Source organism: Pteropus alecto, unplaced genomic scaffold (genome assembly GCF_000325575.1).
Source record: "Pteropus alecto unplaced genomic scaffold, ASM32557v1 scaffold63, whole genome shotgun sequence".
Classification (NCBI taxonomy): Eukaryota; Metazoa; Chordata; class Mammalia; order Chiroptera; family Pteropodidae; genus Pteropus; species Pteropus alecto.
The window spans coordinates 8887618-8902561 of record NW_006434897.1 but is presented as its reverse complement, the minus strand read 5'-3'; the positions used below and the strand labels follow the sequence as shown (position 1 = coordinate 8902561).

Here is a 14944-nt window from a genome sequence, read left to right as displayed (position 1 = left end):
AGAATCGGAGAATGGGGGGCGGGAATGGTCTGTGCTTATCCTGGTGAAAATGGCTTAGAAGCGGCCAGGCTCTGCCTATGCAAAAAATAAGTACAACAGGTCCTCCAGTACAGGTCTTCCAGAATAAGTAAAGCAGATCTTTTTGTTCAAGCCCCGTTTCTTTATTAAGTTAATGAGATGCCTGTAGGACCTTAACTCTTGTTTATATCAATTAGCGTATGGTAAAATTGGTTTCCTTGTACTTCATTTTGCATAAAGTCACGGAACCTGTCCACGACTTACTGTAACTTGCCCCGGGTCATACTTGCAGGTGGCAAAGCTTCGATTAGAGCCGGTGCTCCTAACTTCTAGGTTGCTCGTTGTTTCATGATAGTAATTCATAATTGCGCTGTTATTATGCCACCAAGAAATACCAAGGAATGTATTTTAGGAAGACTTCTAGATTCCTTTCAGTAACATTTTTTAGTATTTAGGCACTAGAGCTTTATATCCTCCTTTAATCCTCATGTGAAACCTCTGAGGTATTGTCCCCATCTTACCAAAAACTGAGGCTTAGAGGTTAGTAGTGCTTAGTGAACACACTAAAGATAGTGAGCTGGGATTCTGATCCAGGTCTGTCCCTGTGCAACAGACCATTCCAGGTTCCTGAAATACACATTAGACAATAAAGAAAACGTAGAAATATACGAAAACATGAGTAATCAATCTAAAGTTGCTTTGCAAACTTTAGAGATTTTCTAGAAAGATTTATGACCTTAAATTTTGGAGTTGAAAAGAAATGGTAAACTCCAAAAATCTTTCAGACTTAACAAATTGTCAGTTGTTTTTCCTTATTACTACATATCTTTATTCAGAGGTGAAAAGTTATAATTCATAACTTAGTTCAGATGTTGAAGTGGGGCAATTGCCTGTGATTTAGAGTGAGGCTTTGTTTTGCTTAGAATTGTCATTGAAAGTAAAAGTTTAAGCTTCTTTCAAACATACTTTAAAAGGGAGAGCATAAAACTTAGATTATGGATGAATAATAAATATTATTTATTCTTGTTGCTTAAGAGATCTAGCATACGTGGCTTCATTGTTAGTGTTTTAATTTGACTTTTGAGATTTATTTGCATTGAGGTGAATAAAGATTCCAATACAGTGTCTGAATTTGCTATCCGATCAGATTTAATATCTACATTTTAATTTTAAAAGCAATAATCTCTGGCCTCACCAATTTACACAAGCCACTCATCCTTCTATATAGTTCAACTCTCCTTTTCCTCCATACTTTGTTCTACTGCTAGTAATAACTACTAACTTGTTTTTGAAAAGCTACCCTCTGCCAAGGACTGTATTAGGGGCTTCATATTCATTCTCATTCACTCTTCACAATCACCTTATACATAGGTGCTTTATCACCGTCTACAACTAATTCTTCCTCCTCCTTCAGTATCCCTGTTAAAAGTAAAGCTTTCTCAAACTCACCAAAGTTACACTTTCTCCACTTTTTGTACTTTGTAGCACTTTATGCCTCTTCCTTTAAATCACATTTTATAATTAACTTTCCAGTCTGTCTCCTATAAACCCAATTGTTTTCAACCTTTATTCTATCAACACATTTCATAACTGTTATGTAAACTGATCAAAACCTTCATTACGCTTGAGCCTCTAGTAATGGAGGTGTGTACTGACTAGAATCTTTCAGGCAGCACTATACTATAGAAATAAAAGCTACATAGGTAATCTTAACTTTTCTATTAGCTATTTTAAAATTGTGTTAAAATTTAATCAAATACATTCAAAATACTATTGCAATCAATATTTTAAAAATATTGAAATATCCTTACTTGAAGGTGGTGCTACACTTTCAAAATCTGAGTATATTTTACATTTACAGATAAACTATTCAGACTGGCTGTTTTTCGAGTGCTCGGTAGCCACAGATGGCAAATGGGATACTGTATTGGATAGCTCAGTTAAAAAGGATAGATATAGTTTTTTAAAGTTCCCCTAGTCTGATACTCCTTATACTCTTTACCACCCTGCAGTTGTGCACTACACAAGTGTTACCTACACCAGCTTGAGCAAATGAATTTTGGAGAGCTCGTGTTAAGAATTCAGATTCTTTGGACCCTGTGCCAGGCCCACAGAATCAGATTCTCTTGGAACCTCTATTCGTAACCTGCTTTCCTTATGCATTGTAGAGAGTCATTAAATATTTGATGAATAAAACTTCTTAACCAAATGAGGCTTTTATATCTGACCTTGTGGTCATCACAGTTAAATATTTTAATGCATATTATTTATATGAAATCTAAAAACAGGTAAAACAATTCTCCATATCACTTAGAGGTATATCTTCCTTTGTGAATCTGTGAAATAATTTCTGGTATTCATCAGTATCTAAATTAACTAATAAGCAGCTCATTATTCAGGAGGATAAACACCTTGGTCTGTTTTTTCCCATGTCAGGTTATCCAGTGCAAGGCTGCTATTGCCTGGGAGGCTGGAAAACCTCTCTCCATAGAGGAGGTAGAGGTGGCACCCCCAAAGGCTCATGAAGTTCGAATTAAGGTAATGATACATCTGAGGCACTGGAGAAGACTTACAATTAGGTCTCTAGATAGATGAAACTTCTGAGGTCTGCAGAGGATAGATAAGTCCCAAAGGACAGTGTTGAGAACAAAGTATTGAAATTCATCCAACCATAGAATCAAAACATCCTCTTATTTTATCCCTCTCACCTTTCTAGCACTTCTCTACATCTTTTAGTTTTGATATCGGGCTGAGCATCCTTCCTCAGGAATCACTAGTTTACTACAATTTATTTCTGTAGCCTGGGTTTAACGTGGCTTTGTGGGATGTTGATCCTATAACGTAAAATGTCTGGTGACGTGTTAGAAACAAAAGAAAAAAAAAACGGGCTTCAGTGTTTTTAGAAGAGACTTCAAATAACATTTGGGAAGAGGTTCCTGACCGACTGGAGCAACAAACGAGTAAAGTCAGCTTGCTTAGAGAACTGTGAAATGTACTGACCCTTGCAGACAGGGCCTGGGTTCCAGAGCTTCTCAACCCCTGCTGTGGAAGATAAATGGAATTACTTCTGGAGAGAGGCATATTGTACAAGCTGGATGTTTTTAGCATTATACTCTGTATAAAATTAATGCTTTATTAACGTATGACCACTGAATAAAACTAACATTCTAGAAAAAGCAGCTCTTTTGCTGTAAATTGAAGTATATGTCCCCCATCCCATCTCCAAACATACAGCACATGTACACATACTGGCTCATGCTCCAGAGATTACACTTAGGTCATGAATCCCAGGGCCAAATAACTTGTTAAGGTTCATGTCAACCCAGACCCAAGAATCTGAAATCTTATACTGGTTTGTGTGTTTTTCTTTAAGTTCAAAAATTAAGCTGATTGTGATTTTGCCACTGAAAAAGAAAATGTTTGTCGCAAATGTACTAAAATGAGCTGTATGGGGCACATGGAGTTCAGCTGTCTTCCCTGGGAAGCTGCTAACAAAAATAGCAAAGAATCTTACATTGTAAGTGGGTATATAGATGAGAAGCAGAGAAGTATAAATACAAATATTCTAAGATTTCCTTTCTTTGCTTTGGTGGTTTGGAAAAATAAGAGATACTTGAGGATAAATTGGGATAAAGGGCTTTTTAGGGGTAGAATTTGAGTGTGGCTGCTAAAAGAGTTGGTTCCACTAAAAGCTGAAGCATTTTGGCACAGACCAAACATGCTAGCATGTTTAGAAATCACATTTCTTATCAGTCACGAAGAGGCCAGCAGTGTATGAGTTCCACCTGGCTTAACACACAGGTACTGTTCCTCTTCACACCTGAAGGCACAAGTGCCCATAGAGTCACCTTGTTTACCTTGTCTTGCTAATGCGCACTGAAAATAGATATACCATGTACATGGCATATAGATGCACCATTACTTTTATGTACTACTAAAAAATGCTGCCAATTCTAGTTAAGATGCCATAGATTTGTAAGCACGTGATGATTTTAGAGGTTAAAATATGAAAGTATATCTTAGAATCAGTGAAATATGGTATTAAAGTAAAAGTGCCTATCCTTTGACCTATGCCTCTCCTTGAATTACATGCACACCATTAAATGCTTTCTATTTTAATATCCTGATAGATTATTGCCTTTGCGATTTGCCACACTGATGCCTATACCCTAAGTGGGGCTGATCCTGAAGGGAATTTTCCAGTGATCTTGGGACACGAAGGTGCTGGAATTGTAGAAAGTGTTGGTGACGGAGTTACTAACCTGAAGGCAGGTAAGAGGAAATTTGGACCTCTTATTTTATAACTTTGGCTCATTTCTATAGGGAAATTACATTTCTTGAACTCTGCATTGTTTATCACGTAAGTTGTCAAGATTGATTTTATTCCTCACCTGAGAAGCACAAATGTTTGATGGTTTTTTCTCTGATTTTTCAGACTGCTGTTCATTTAAAACTGTTTAAGTACATATCCTAAGCCAATTTTGTCTAATTAAGCAAAAATTTTTAAAGATGCATCAATGAGTCAGTACTTTGAAGCACATGACTCCTTGTTCTCTAGTTATTAAGAGTTTCCTTAATAAAAATTTTGAAACTTGTATTTTTTGTGTGGTCAGACAGTGTCTGAATGATGTTATGTAGGTAAAGTTTTAAACCTTGAATTTAGGTTTGCAAAGCCCCATGACTTGAAAGCAATAGGAATTTGCAGGAGCTGATGTAGTTCTTCATTTAGAAACAGATGCTACTAATTCAGGATAATGTTTTTGTATTTGTTTTCCAGGTGATACTGTCATCCCACTTTACATCCCTCAGTGTGGAGAATGCAAATTTTGTCTAAATCCTAAAACAAACCTTTGCCAGAAGATAAGGTTAGTACCTTTTTATTTTATTCTTAAAACAAGAGATCATATTAATAATGTGGCAATTTATACAGAGCATTCTATATAAATTATTTTATTCTGTCTTTTTATCATCATTAGTATCCTAGTTTTCATAGACTCAGAAATTAAGTGGTTTGCCCAGTATCATAAACTATTAAGAGACAAAACTGATTTTTCTGAACTCATTCTCTCTCCATAACACTCGGTTAAATTTGCCAAAATATGTAATAAAGGGAGACATGCTTATGAAATTAAATTAAGTCATTTTTATATCCGTTTTATTGTCTATGAATCAAAGAAATAAAACCTCACAAGGTTATTGGGAAGACTACAAGAGATAATATAACCCCTTAAAACAGAAAAGGTATTTACTTTATTGTAGTAAGGTAACAGTACTTAATTACTTTTTTGAGGCTGTTTACAATCTTGTATTTGTTCCCACCTTTGTTTTTTATTGAATAGAACAGACATATATTGAAGTACTTAAAGTATACAAATTTTAAGTGTACAGCTCAATGAATTTTTATGTACATACCCACCTAATAGTTATAACCATAACCCAGAACAAAATAGAGAACCCATCTAGCATCCCACAAAGTCCTTCATATCCCTTCCTAATCAGCAACTGCCTCCTTCAAAGGTAACCACTATTCTGATTTCTTTTACTGTAGAACTTCATGTAAATAGAATTATGCATTATGCCCTCTTTTGTCTGGCTTCTTTCATTGACAGTGTCTGGGAGATGTATCCAAGTTGCTCTGTTGTTGCTCTCTCATATTCCATTCCAGGTACCACCGTTTATCCATTCTGTTGATGGACATTTAAGTTGTTGCCGGTTTGGGGCTGTTGTGATTAATGCTACTATGAATGTTTTCATTACATGTCTCTTGGTGGATATATGCAATACATTCTCTTTGATATTTTCCTGGGATTGGAATTGCTGAGTCATAGGATGCACTCCTACCAGGAGTATATGGGAAATCTGTTCTTATATTTCTTTTCTGATGCCACTGACAAAATTAGTTTATTTTGGGAAACCAAGATGACATTTATTTTATAACATAAATCCAGTTACTTTTGGCAAAGCTAAGAAAAAAAAAACAAACAAACTAGTTCTTTCAGAGGGAACATTAAACAGCCTGAAAAATTTTGTCATAGATCATGTATAATTAGAGTAATGGACTTTCTGTGTCTAGAACCTTTTAGAGGGACAAGTCCTTTCAGAGCTTAAAATGTATCCCATGTCACCCTTTGTTCATGAAACTCTTCTGGGAAGAAGTGATTTCTCACATTAAGGAGGACCAAACAAACTTAAGTTACTCTCATGAAGTGATTTATGGTAGAGCTTTGCCACCTATTCTTTGTTTCTTGTCATGTTTTTGTTTTTCTCTTAAAGGACATATATTTACTCTTGAATCCAGAGGCAATCCATTTTTCTCTTCATCTATGTATTTGTTTACTTATATATATTCCAAATAATTTGTCTAAGAGTATACATCAAATTTTTATAAATATCTATAAATATTTTAATATTTTTATTAAAAATAACAAATATTTAGTAAACACTATGCCAGGCACAGTGCTAATGCTTTATATAACATCTCATTTGATTTTTTTTTTAGCAATCTATGAAAAAGATACAGTTGTTTTTTTGCATTTTCTAGTGAAGAAACAAAGGTTAATTAAATTGCCCAAGATCATGCAGATCACCCAAGTATGTCAGACTTCAGGGCCCGTACTCCTAAGCAAGACATCACCTCTCTGTTTAGAATATCTAATATAATTTTTGTTACCATATGTCATGTTGGTTGCCTTTGTGAGACACCGCCCCCCCCCAATTGCTGTAACCAACTACAGAAGCAGACGTAAGAAAAAATAACTTGAATCTTTTAAGGACTCAACTTTTAGAAAAGGCCTCCTGAAAGATCTAAATCTGCCAGTTAGCCATTTATTTTTATCAGCTAATCTGGATAATTGCTCACGATCTCTGCTTGTAGGTAATGGATTTGGCTTTACGCTTTATGAAGTCACATTTACAGAGTATTATGATGGAATTTTAAAATAATTTCATCTGATCCATAAGTTGTAGCTGTTAAAATTATTTCACTACTCTGACAATAAGATCCAGAAGGATATTGAATGTCGGAAAAGATAAGGTTATAAATCTCTTATAAGTTTTCCTAATAAGGCATTGCTGAATGATGCTAACTTATTAATAAATACATTAGAAACTAGATTTTTGGTCTTAGCACACTTTTCTAACTACTTATTGGTCATTATTTTAAAAACTAATTTCTTTGTCCTGATTGTACCCTGCCTTTTTTCTTTTTTATTTTCTTTAGAGTCACTCAAGGGAAAGGATTAATGCCAGATGGCACTAGCCGATTTACTTGCAAAGGAAAGACAATTTTACATTACATGGGAACCAGCACATTCTCTGAGTACACAGTTGTGGCTGATATCTCTGTTGCCAAAATTGATCCTTTAGCACCTTTGGATAAAGTCTGCCTCCTTGGTTGTGGTGTTTCCACTGGTTATGGTGCTGTTGTGAACACTGCCAAGGTAAGTGTTGGCCTGGCTTGTCGCTTCTACTTTCTAATTTGGTATAAAAAAGTCTTTGCTGGAATAATGAAATTGCCTTGCAAGTGATTTCCTTGACTCTTGTGGAAGGAGTGCCTCATAGACTGCCTTTACTATTAGGTGGAGCCTGGCTCTACTTGTGCCGTCTTTGGCCTGGGAGGAGTTGGACTGGCAGTTATTATGGGCTGTAAGGTGGCTGGTGCATCCCGGATCATCGGTGTAGACATCAATAAAGATAAATTTGCAAAGGCCAAGGAGTTTGGAGCCTCTGAATGTATCAGCCCCCAGGATTTCAGTAAACCCATCCAGGAAGTGCTCATTGAGATGACTGATGGGGGCGTGGACTATTCCTTTGAGTGTATTGGTAACGTGAAGGTCATGGTAAGTATGCTTGATTTCATTCCTTTCTTTTTCTTTTTAACACAGTTTTCTTAATTAAGATTTTAAAGTGTTTGTTTTTAGAAAGTAAAAGTCTCCCGATAAGAATTATTCTAATAGAGGAAGGGAAAAATAATTATTTAAACTACAAATGGGAAAGGATACTAGAACAGCTCAGGGAAGAATGCAGAAAAATGTTTCTTTGCCTTTCAGTATATGCCAAATCTTAGACTATGTCTCCTTAAATTAAAAAAGTGATACAGTTATAGAGAGCACGAACTTTGAAATTAGATCGATATCCATGTACTAAAAATCAGTGACCTTGAGCAATGATGACTTCTTTAAACCTCAGTTTCCTCATGGGTAAAATGCAGGTACTAATGGCACCTACTTGACACAAAGTAGACACTCAGGAAAAGTACTTCTATTCTCTGCCTATTCTTTTATTAAAGTGTTTAGAATTTTGAGCTAGCATTTACTTTTCAATAAAGATAAAAGCTTTAAGTTCTTTCAGTTTGTGTTAATATTAAGCCAGATTAATAATTTTTTAAAAAATAGCTGTTAAAGTAAAATTAAACATTCAGTTTGATCATTTTGTTGCCCTATTTTTTTTTTTTTTTTTTTAAGAAAGCTTTGTGACACTACCCTCTCTCCCAAGAAGTTTCTGGGGAGGGAGGTATTCTCAGCAAAATGCACTGAATTCTGTGATTTGGGCTTCTCTTTTGCCTGCAGAGAGCAGCACTGGAGGCCTGCCACAAAGGCTGGGGCGTCAGCGTGGTGGTTGGAGTAGCTGCTTCAGGTGAAGAAATCGCCACTCGTCCATTCCAGCTGGTAACAGGTCGCACATGGAAAGGCACCGCCTTTGGAGGTAATTTGATAAATGAGATATGTACATTTTCTTATTTCCATTGGCAGAGGTTTTTGTTTTGTTTTTTTCCATTTGCAAAGTTTTAATTCCAGACTAACTTTCTTGTTTTAACAAGAATTTTCATAGGCTGCCTTCTCATCATGAGTTGTCACATACAAAGTTATTGTAATAAAAGGGTTTCACACTCAATTAGTATTTCCCCCAGGGCTGGGTTGGTGCTCAGATTCTCCTGAAGCACAAGGCCACTTTTTACACACTAAAAAAAAAAAAAAAAATCAGTATTCTGTTAATGAGGATATAGTTTAGGGGTAGGGTAGGAGTGAAACATTGGTTGCAAGGTAAGCAAACAATAGTGTCAGTCATACTGTGTCATGTGTTAAACTTAAACAGGTTATTGGCATTTTTACTAATTTTTCCAGAGAGTGCAGTGATCACTGTATGTGATCATACACCTGTCTAAATAATAATGATTTCAGCAGTAACTAATACTAAGTCTTAAACTGAAAATATTAAATTAGACAAAACCTTATAACAAAATTGAAAAGCTGCCAGACTAATCATTTTTCCCTGTTTGATCCTAAAAACTACCTGGTTGTTTGGGGTTGCCTAAATACCAGTAGAATGCTGAGAAAGTTTCCATCTTTTTCATGGTTGCTTACCTAGGGAAGCAAAAAGACATCAAAACATGTTTGTATATCCCAACTATTGTGACTATATGAAAACTTAAGTTTGTGTACCATCCTCTTAGGGAAAAAAATTACATGGCATGCATGACTTTTTAATAATCCATGTTTAACAATATACCTGTTAACATCCCGTCTCGTGTTATGCCAGTTTTTTAAAAGTCTAAAGATTAGTAAAGTATACTAAAACAAGGGGTTTAGCCAAAGTTTTACTTCTTTATACAATTGAATTTGCTGTAGAAAATGTCAGGCTGACTAAACCCTCCTTTCCAAAGCCCTAAAAGTATACTGCACTTAAATATCTTAGAACAGACTTTAAAGCCACACATGCAACTCAGAGGCATCATCATCTAGGGTCCATAACTAGATTTGAGAAGTTATTCCAAGCCTGGGTAATGGAGCCGGGGGTAGGAACCTCTAACTGAAGCCTCATCCTAGTACATGCTGGTTGGGAACTAAGCTGGAACATTGGGGCCCCATGGTGTTGCAAAAATATGACCCACAATGCAAATAGATGTTTTGGTTTAGAGTTTTAGTTGTCTCAGTTAACAGGAGTTTTAAAGGAGAAAGAAAAAGCCCACAATTTGTAGGAAAAAATAATTGGTAGACAATATAAGGAGGAGATTTGGAAAAAGCTCCAATACAAGTGAAAAATTGAAGCATCTGATTTTAAATACTATGTAGCTAAACCTTTTCTGCTTTGCTTTCATTTCTATGCTCATTTCGAAGTTTTTTATTCCTCTTTAATTTCAGTTTCACAGTTTTCTATTCTGAGATGCTATTATTTCATTGTTGAATTTAAACGAAGGAAATAAAGTCATGTGTCACATCAGTATTTTTCTTACTTGAATTTCATGATTATTGAAATCTTTCCTGGACCTAAATAAGGCTGTTCTAAGACTTGCAGGTTCTATCCTAGATAGTCTAAAAGTCTCAATTGAGACAATGAGATTTTAGTAAATCAGTAAAGAAAAAGGAAAATATTAAAAAGGCATTTACTTTTTTAACTAACGACGTACATTAAATTCTTTCTCATCTCTGTGCTCATTTTGAAGTTTTTCATTCCTCTTTAGTGAAAAATTTTATTCTCTTAAATGTCTTTGTCTCACCCACGAAGTAATAAACATATTGTAGAGACCTGTTGAAAAATAATAGATGTATGATTTCTTTTAGGATGGAAGAGTGTAGAAAGCGTCCCAAAGTTGGTGTCCGAATATATGTCCAAAAAGATAAAAGTTGATGAATTCGTGACTTACAATCTGTCTTTTGACCAAATTAACAAAGCCTTTGAACTGTTGCATGCAGGAATGAGGTAAGCTTCCTTTAGTTATATATTATAGCATGTGGTAATGATTTGAGGTTTATAGAGAAAAAAATAAAAACAATACTATTTTAGTGACCTTAAAAGATACCATTCAAAACCTGTGTTTATTATTTCCTTCTCTTACAGCATCCGAAGTGTTGTCAAGTTTTAAATTCAAGAGAAAAATATGTCCATCCTAATACCTGAGTCATGTGGTCTGATTGGATCAGCCAAACAAGTAGAGAGAAGCTCTTAACAAGTTCACATCCTCTTAGACCTTTAGTAACCAACTCTAGGGAATAATGTTTTGTGTATAATTCATAAACCTTCAATCAAGGATAAAGCTAATAAATCGGTTTTCTAGGCTCTTCACATGAATAATTGCTATCTCATTAAGGAATTTTTTTAACATAATAAAAGTAATTTCTGCATATGTGTAGGTATTATCTGTTTTCTGCTGAATCTATTCTCCCAGTTCTCTCTCTTCATTATCTTCATTCTTTAACCCTTTTCCCATTTAGAAAAAAGTGCAGCTCACTGCTAGCATTAATTTAACATCACACATAGGGATGCTACATTTTCTAGGATTTGATATTTTAAGTGATCGAGAATTACTATATTTTGTAAATGGAAATAGCACTACTAAATACAGAATGCTATAAATAAAATGATGTCATTTAGTTCCAAAGACTATCAATATACTAAGCAGTGTGAAAATAAAAAAAGCAATATATTTCATGGCAAACTTTGGGGGTAAAGCTAGGACTGTAATCCGCAAGTTATGGGGGTAAATGCTGCAGCCCCAAGTGCTGCCGGCTGTATTTTCAAGGCAAACGGGAAATGGGTTAAAGGAAAGATGGGGGAAGCAGAGCAGAAGTGTGTGCCTGAGCCTTGTCTGCTGCTATCCTAGGTAACTGTGGCTTAACTTTTAAAGAGTCTTGGGCCCATTTACTAAGGAACAGATTTCCTTAGCTATCAGTGAAAGTTAATCAGAACCCAAGTTGGCTTTGAGATTATCTTCTTGAGGATAGGTACATGCCTTGTTCAGACTTATACCCCCAGTGCCTACTATGGTATCTGGCCCATAGCACTAAAATTCATCATTGGAACTACTTTCTGTGCTTGAGTAGGTGTCTGTGTTGGTAGCTCTATGAACTCTTTCAAACACACAAAAAATAGATTTTTATGTACTGAATATCCAAGTTCCCAGCACTTACTTTGTCAAATCTTAACATTTACCACTTGCAGCCCACACTGCGTTTCCTCTCCAGAGGTAGTCACCATCCAGAATTTGATGTTTTATCAGTCTCATGCATGTTGTTATGCTTTTACAATACAGGCATACAGTAAGTCTTCAACATTATCGATCATTTCTTCAAAACTGCAACTTTAAGTGAAAGGACATAACGACATCAATTTTACCATAGGCTAATTGATAAAAGTTCCTACAGCATATTTCTGGTCACAAAACATCACAAAACTTGTAAGTAAAGACTCAAAACACTTTTAATATCAAAACACTGAAATGCAAGCTATATGTACATTTAAGAAAGATTAATAAAGTCAGATAATTTTCCAACCCACTTATTCCAGCTCAGGTCATGGGTGACTGTAGTGTCTCCTGCTAGCTCAGGGCACAAGGTAGGACCCCACCCTGGACAGAACACTCTCAACACAGGGCCACTCACACACACCCACACTTGGACAATTCAGACAAGCCAGTTGACCACATAATCACATTTTCGGAATGTGGGAGGAAACCAAAATACCCCCAAAAAACCCATGTGGACATGGGGAGAATGTGTCAATCCTGCACAGATAATGGCCTCAGCTGGAAGTCAGTTTTCTCATTGACATTACAATGAAGTTGAAGGAAACCACATTTGAGGACCTGCTGTATACCATGTTTACTGCATGTCCCTTTATTGCGCTTCTCAGCATTTGTTTTTTTACAAGTTGAAGGACTCTGGCAACTCTATGTAGAACAAGTTAGCAACATTTTTCCAACAGCATTTGCTCACTTCATGTCTGTGTCATTTTTTGGTAATTCTCACAATATTTCAGAGAGTGATTCCTCTGATGGATCTGGGTAATGTATATTGAAAACCTTCTAGAAATGATTCATTATTACTAGATGTCATTAAGAACATTCGTGACTCATGTGAAGAGGTCAAATTATCAACATTAACAGGAGTTTGGAATAAGTTAATGCTAACCTTCTTGAATGAGAGATTTAAGACATCAGTGGAGGAAGTAACTACAGAAGTAGCGGAAACAAAAAGACAACTAGAATTAGAAATGGAGCCTGAAGATGTAACCGAAGTTTTACAACCTCAAGATAAAACCTGAGTGGATGAGTTGCTTCTTACAGATGAGCAGAGAAAGTGGTCTCGAAATGGAATCTACTCCTCGAGAAGATGCTATGAAGATTGTTGAAATGACAATAAGGATTTAGAATATTAAATTAACTTAGTTGATAAAAACAGCAGCAGGATTTGATAGGATTAACTCCAATCTGAAAAATTCTATGGGTAAAATTCAAACAGCATTACATGCTACAAATAGTTCATAAAAGAAAGTGAGTTGATGTGGCAAACTTCATTATCTTATTTTAAAGAAGTGCCACAGCCACCCCAGCCTTCAGCAATCCACCCTGATGAATCAGTGGCCATCGACACTGAGGCAAGGCCCTCCACCAGCAAAATGAATATAACTCGCTGAAGGTCCAGATGATGGTTAGCATACTTTAACAAAGTGTCTTTACATTAAGGTATGTACATTGTTTTTCAGACATTTTTGCACACAGTAGATTACAGCATACTGTAAACATAACTTACATGCACTAGGAAACTGAAAAATTCATGTAAATTGCTTTATTGCAGTGGTCTGGAACCAAACCTGCAATATCTCCGAGGTATGCCTGGATATATCCATAAACCCTCTATAATCTTCAGTATTGTTGTGAATGTTTTAAACCTGAAACTGTCCCATTCTACAGCTTTCATTTTTCACTCATATGCTTCATCTGTGTTGTGTACTTAATCTATGTTGTATGTGAAGCGCTCATTCATTACTTTTAATACCGTGCTGTGATACAGTTATATGAGCTACTATAATTTATCCATTCTCCTTTCGACAGGCTAAAGGTGTGGTCCAAAGCTGCTTCTGTATTGCTGACAACACTGTGGTGGAACATTCTTGTACACTGTACTCAATGTGTCAGTTACTTAGAATACGCGCATTTTAACTTTTACTAGAAATTGCCAAATTGCTCTTCAAAGTGGTTGGAAATTTTTGCAAATCACATGGGTGTGGAAAGGTACTTTATTGTGACTTTAGTTTGTATTTCAATTACTAAATCTCATTTTTTGGCCATTTGTATTTCCTTTTCTGTAAAGTATCAGTTCACACACATACTTTGCCCATTTTTCTATTGGATTATTTCATTTCTTGAGTAATATTTAGGTCTTTATTCTACATGCCAAGCTTTTGTCGGTTTTATATTTTATTTTAATATACTTTTTATTTTAATACAGTCAGATCTATTATCAGTGTTTTCCTAGTGCTAAGTAGCACAGGTGTTTTTTTCCTTATCCTGAGCAGTATAAAGCAAATAAAATGACCCATAGTTTTACCATCCCAGGTAATGTAATGACATAAAAGTGAACACATGAATGCAATATATCCAAGAGTTAGAAAATTCAAATAGTAGATAAAATGAGCTATACTCCTCTCCCCCTATAACCTGGTGACCACTAAGTCTATGTATCTTCCCAGAAGTTTCTGTGCATTTAATAGCATCTATACACATCCTTTAAAATTACACAAAGCAATACTATTAATGCTCTTCAGTGGCCTGTTTTTCCATGATAGCGTATTTTAGACTTGTTTCAAGCACATCAGATATGCCATACACATATTTATCTTTTAGATTGAAAACAGATGTTTTAAATATTTTGATGTAGTTTACTCTCAAAAGGCTGTATTTCTGAGAGCAATATTTAGTTGATTGTAAAGTGGAAAAGCGGCAGTACAGGTTTCAGTTCTTCTTACATCTTTGGTACATTTGAAGGGCTAGGCAATGTAACCTAGAGGGCTGGAGACATAGTAGAGGCCCAGATGGCCCTGAACTATTGTTCTAGGTGAACTGGAAGAAAGGGGAAATAAAAACTAGCTTCTACCCTAGCTGAGGGAAATGTGTTTTTAATCCGGTTTGGTTTAGCCCAGCCTTCCAGGA

General features: G+C 35.7%; 1 protein-coding gene across 4 annotated transcripts in view; it reads left to right on the top strand.

The window, feature by feature from the left end:
- Positions 1 to 11140, top strand: part of ADH5 (alcohol dehydrogenase 5 (class III), chi polypeptide) — an 11509-nt gene extending 369 nt beyond the window's left edge. For 2 of the 4 annotated variants that reach the window (XM_006910755.3, XM_015588481.2), the window contains exons 2-9: positions 2455 to 2556; positions 4149 to 4290; positions 4796 to 4883; positions 7238 to 7457; positions 7596 to 7856; positions 8586 to 8721; positions 10578 to 10716; positions 10855 to 11140. In XM_006910755.3, the coding sequence (XP_006910817.1) occupies positions 2455 to 2556; positions 4149 to 4290; positions 4796 to 4883; positions 7238 to 7457; positions 7596 to 7856; positions 8586 to 8721; positions 10578 to 10716; positions 10855 to 10879 (1113 nt within the window). In that variant the 3' untranslated portion in view covers positions 10880 to 11140. The remainder of the gene's footprint in view (positions 1 to 2454; positions 2557 to 4148; positions 4291 to 4795; positions 4884 to 7237; positions 7458 to 7595; positions 7857 to 8585; positions 8722 to 10577; positions 10717 to 10854) is intronic. The other 2 variants (XM_006910756.3, XM_025046019.1) reach the window with 1 other exon arrangement.
- Positions 11141 to 14944: the final 3804 nt, after the last annotated feature.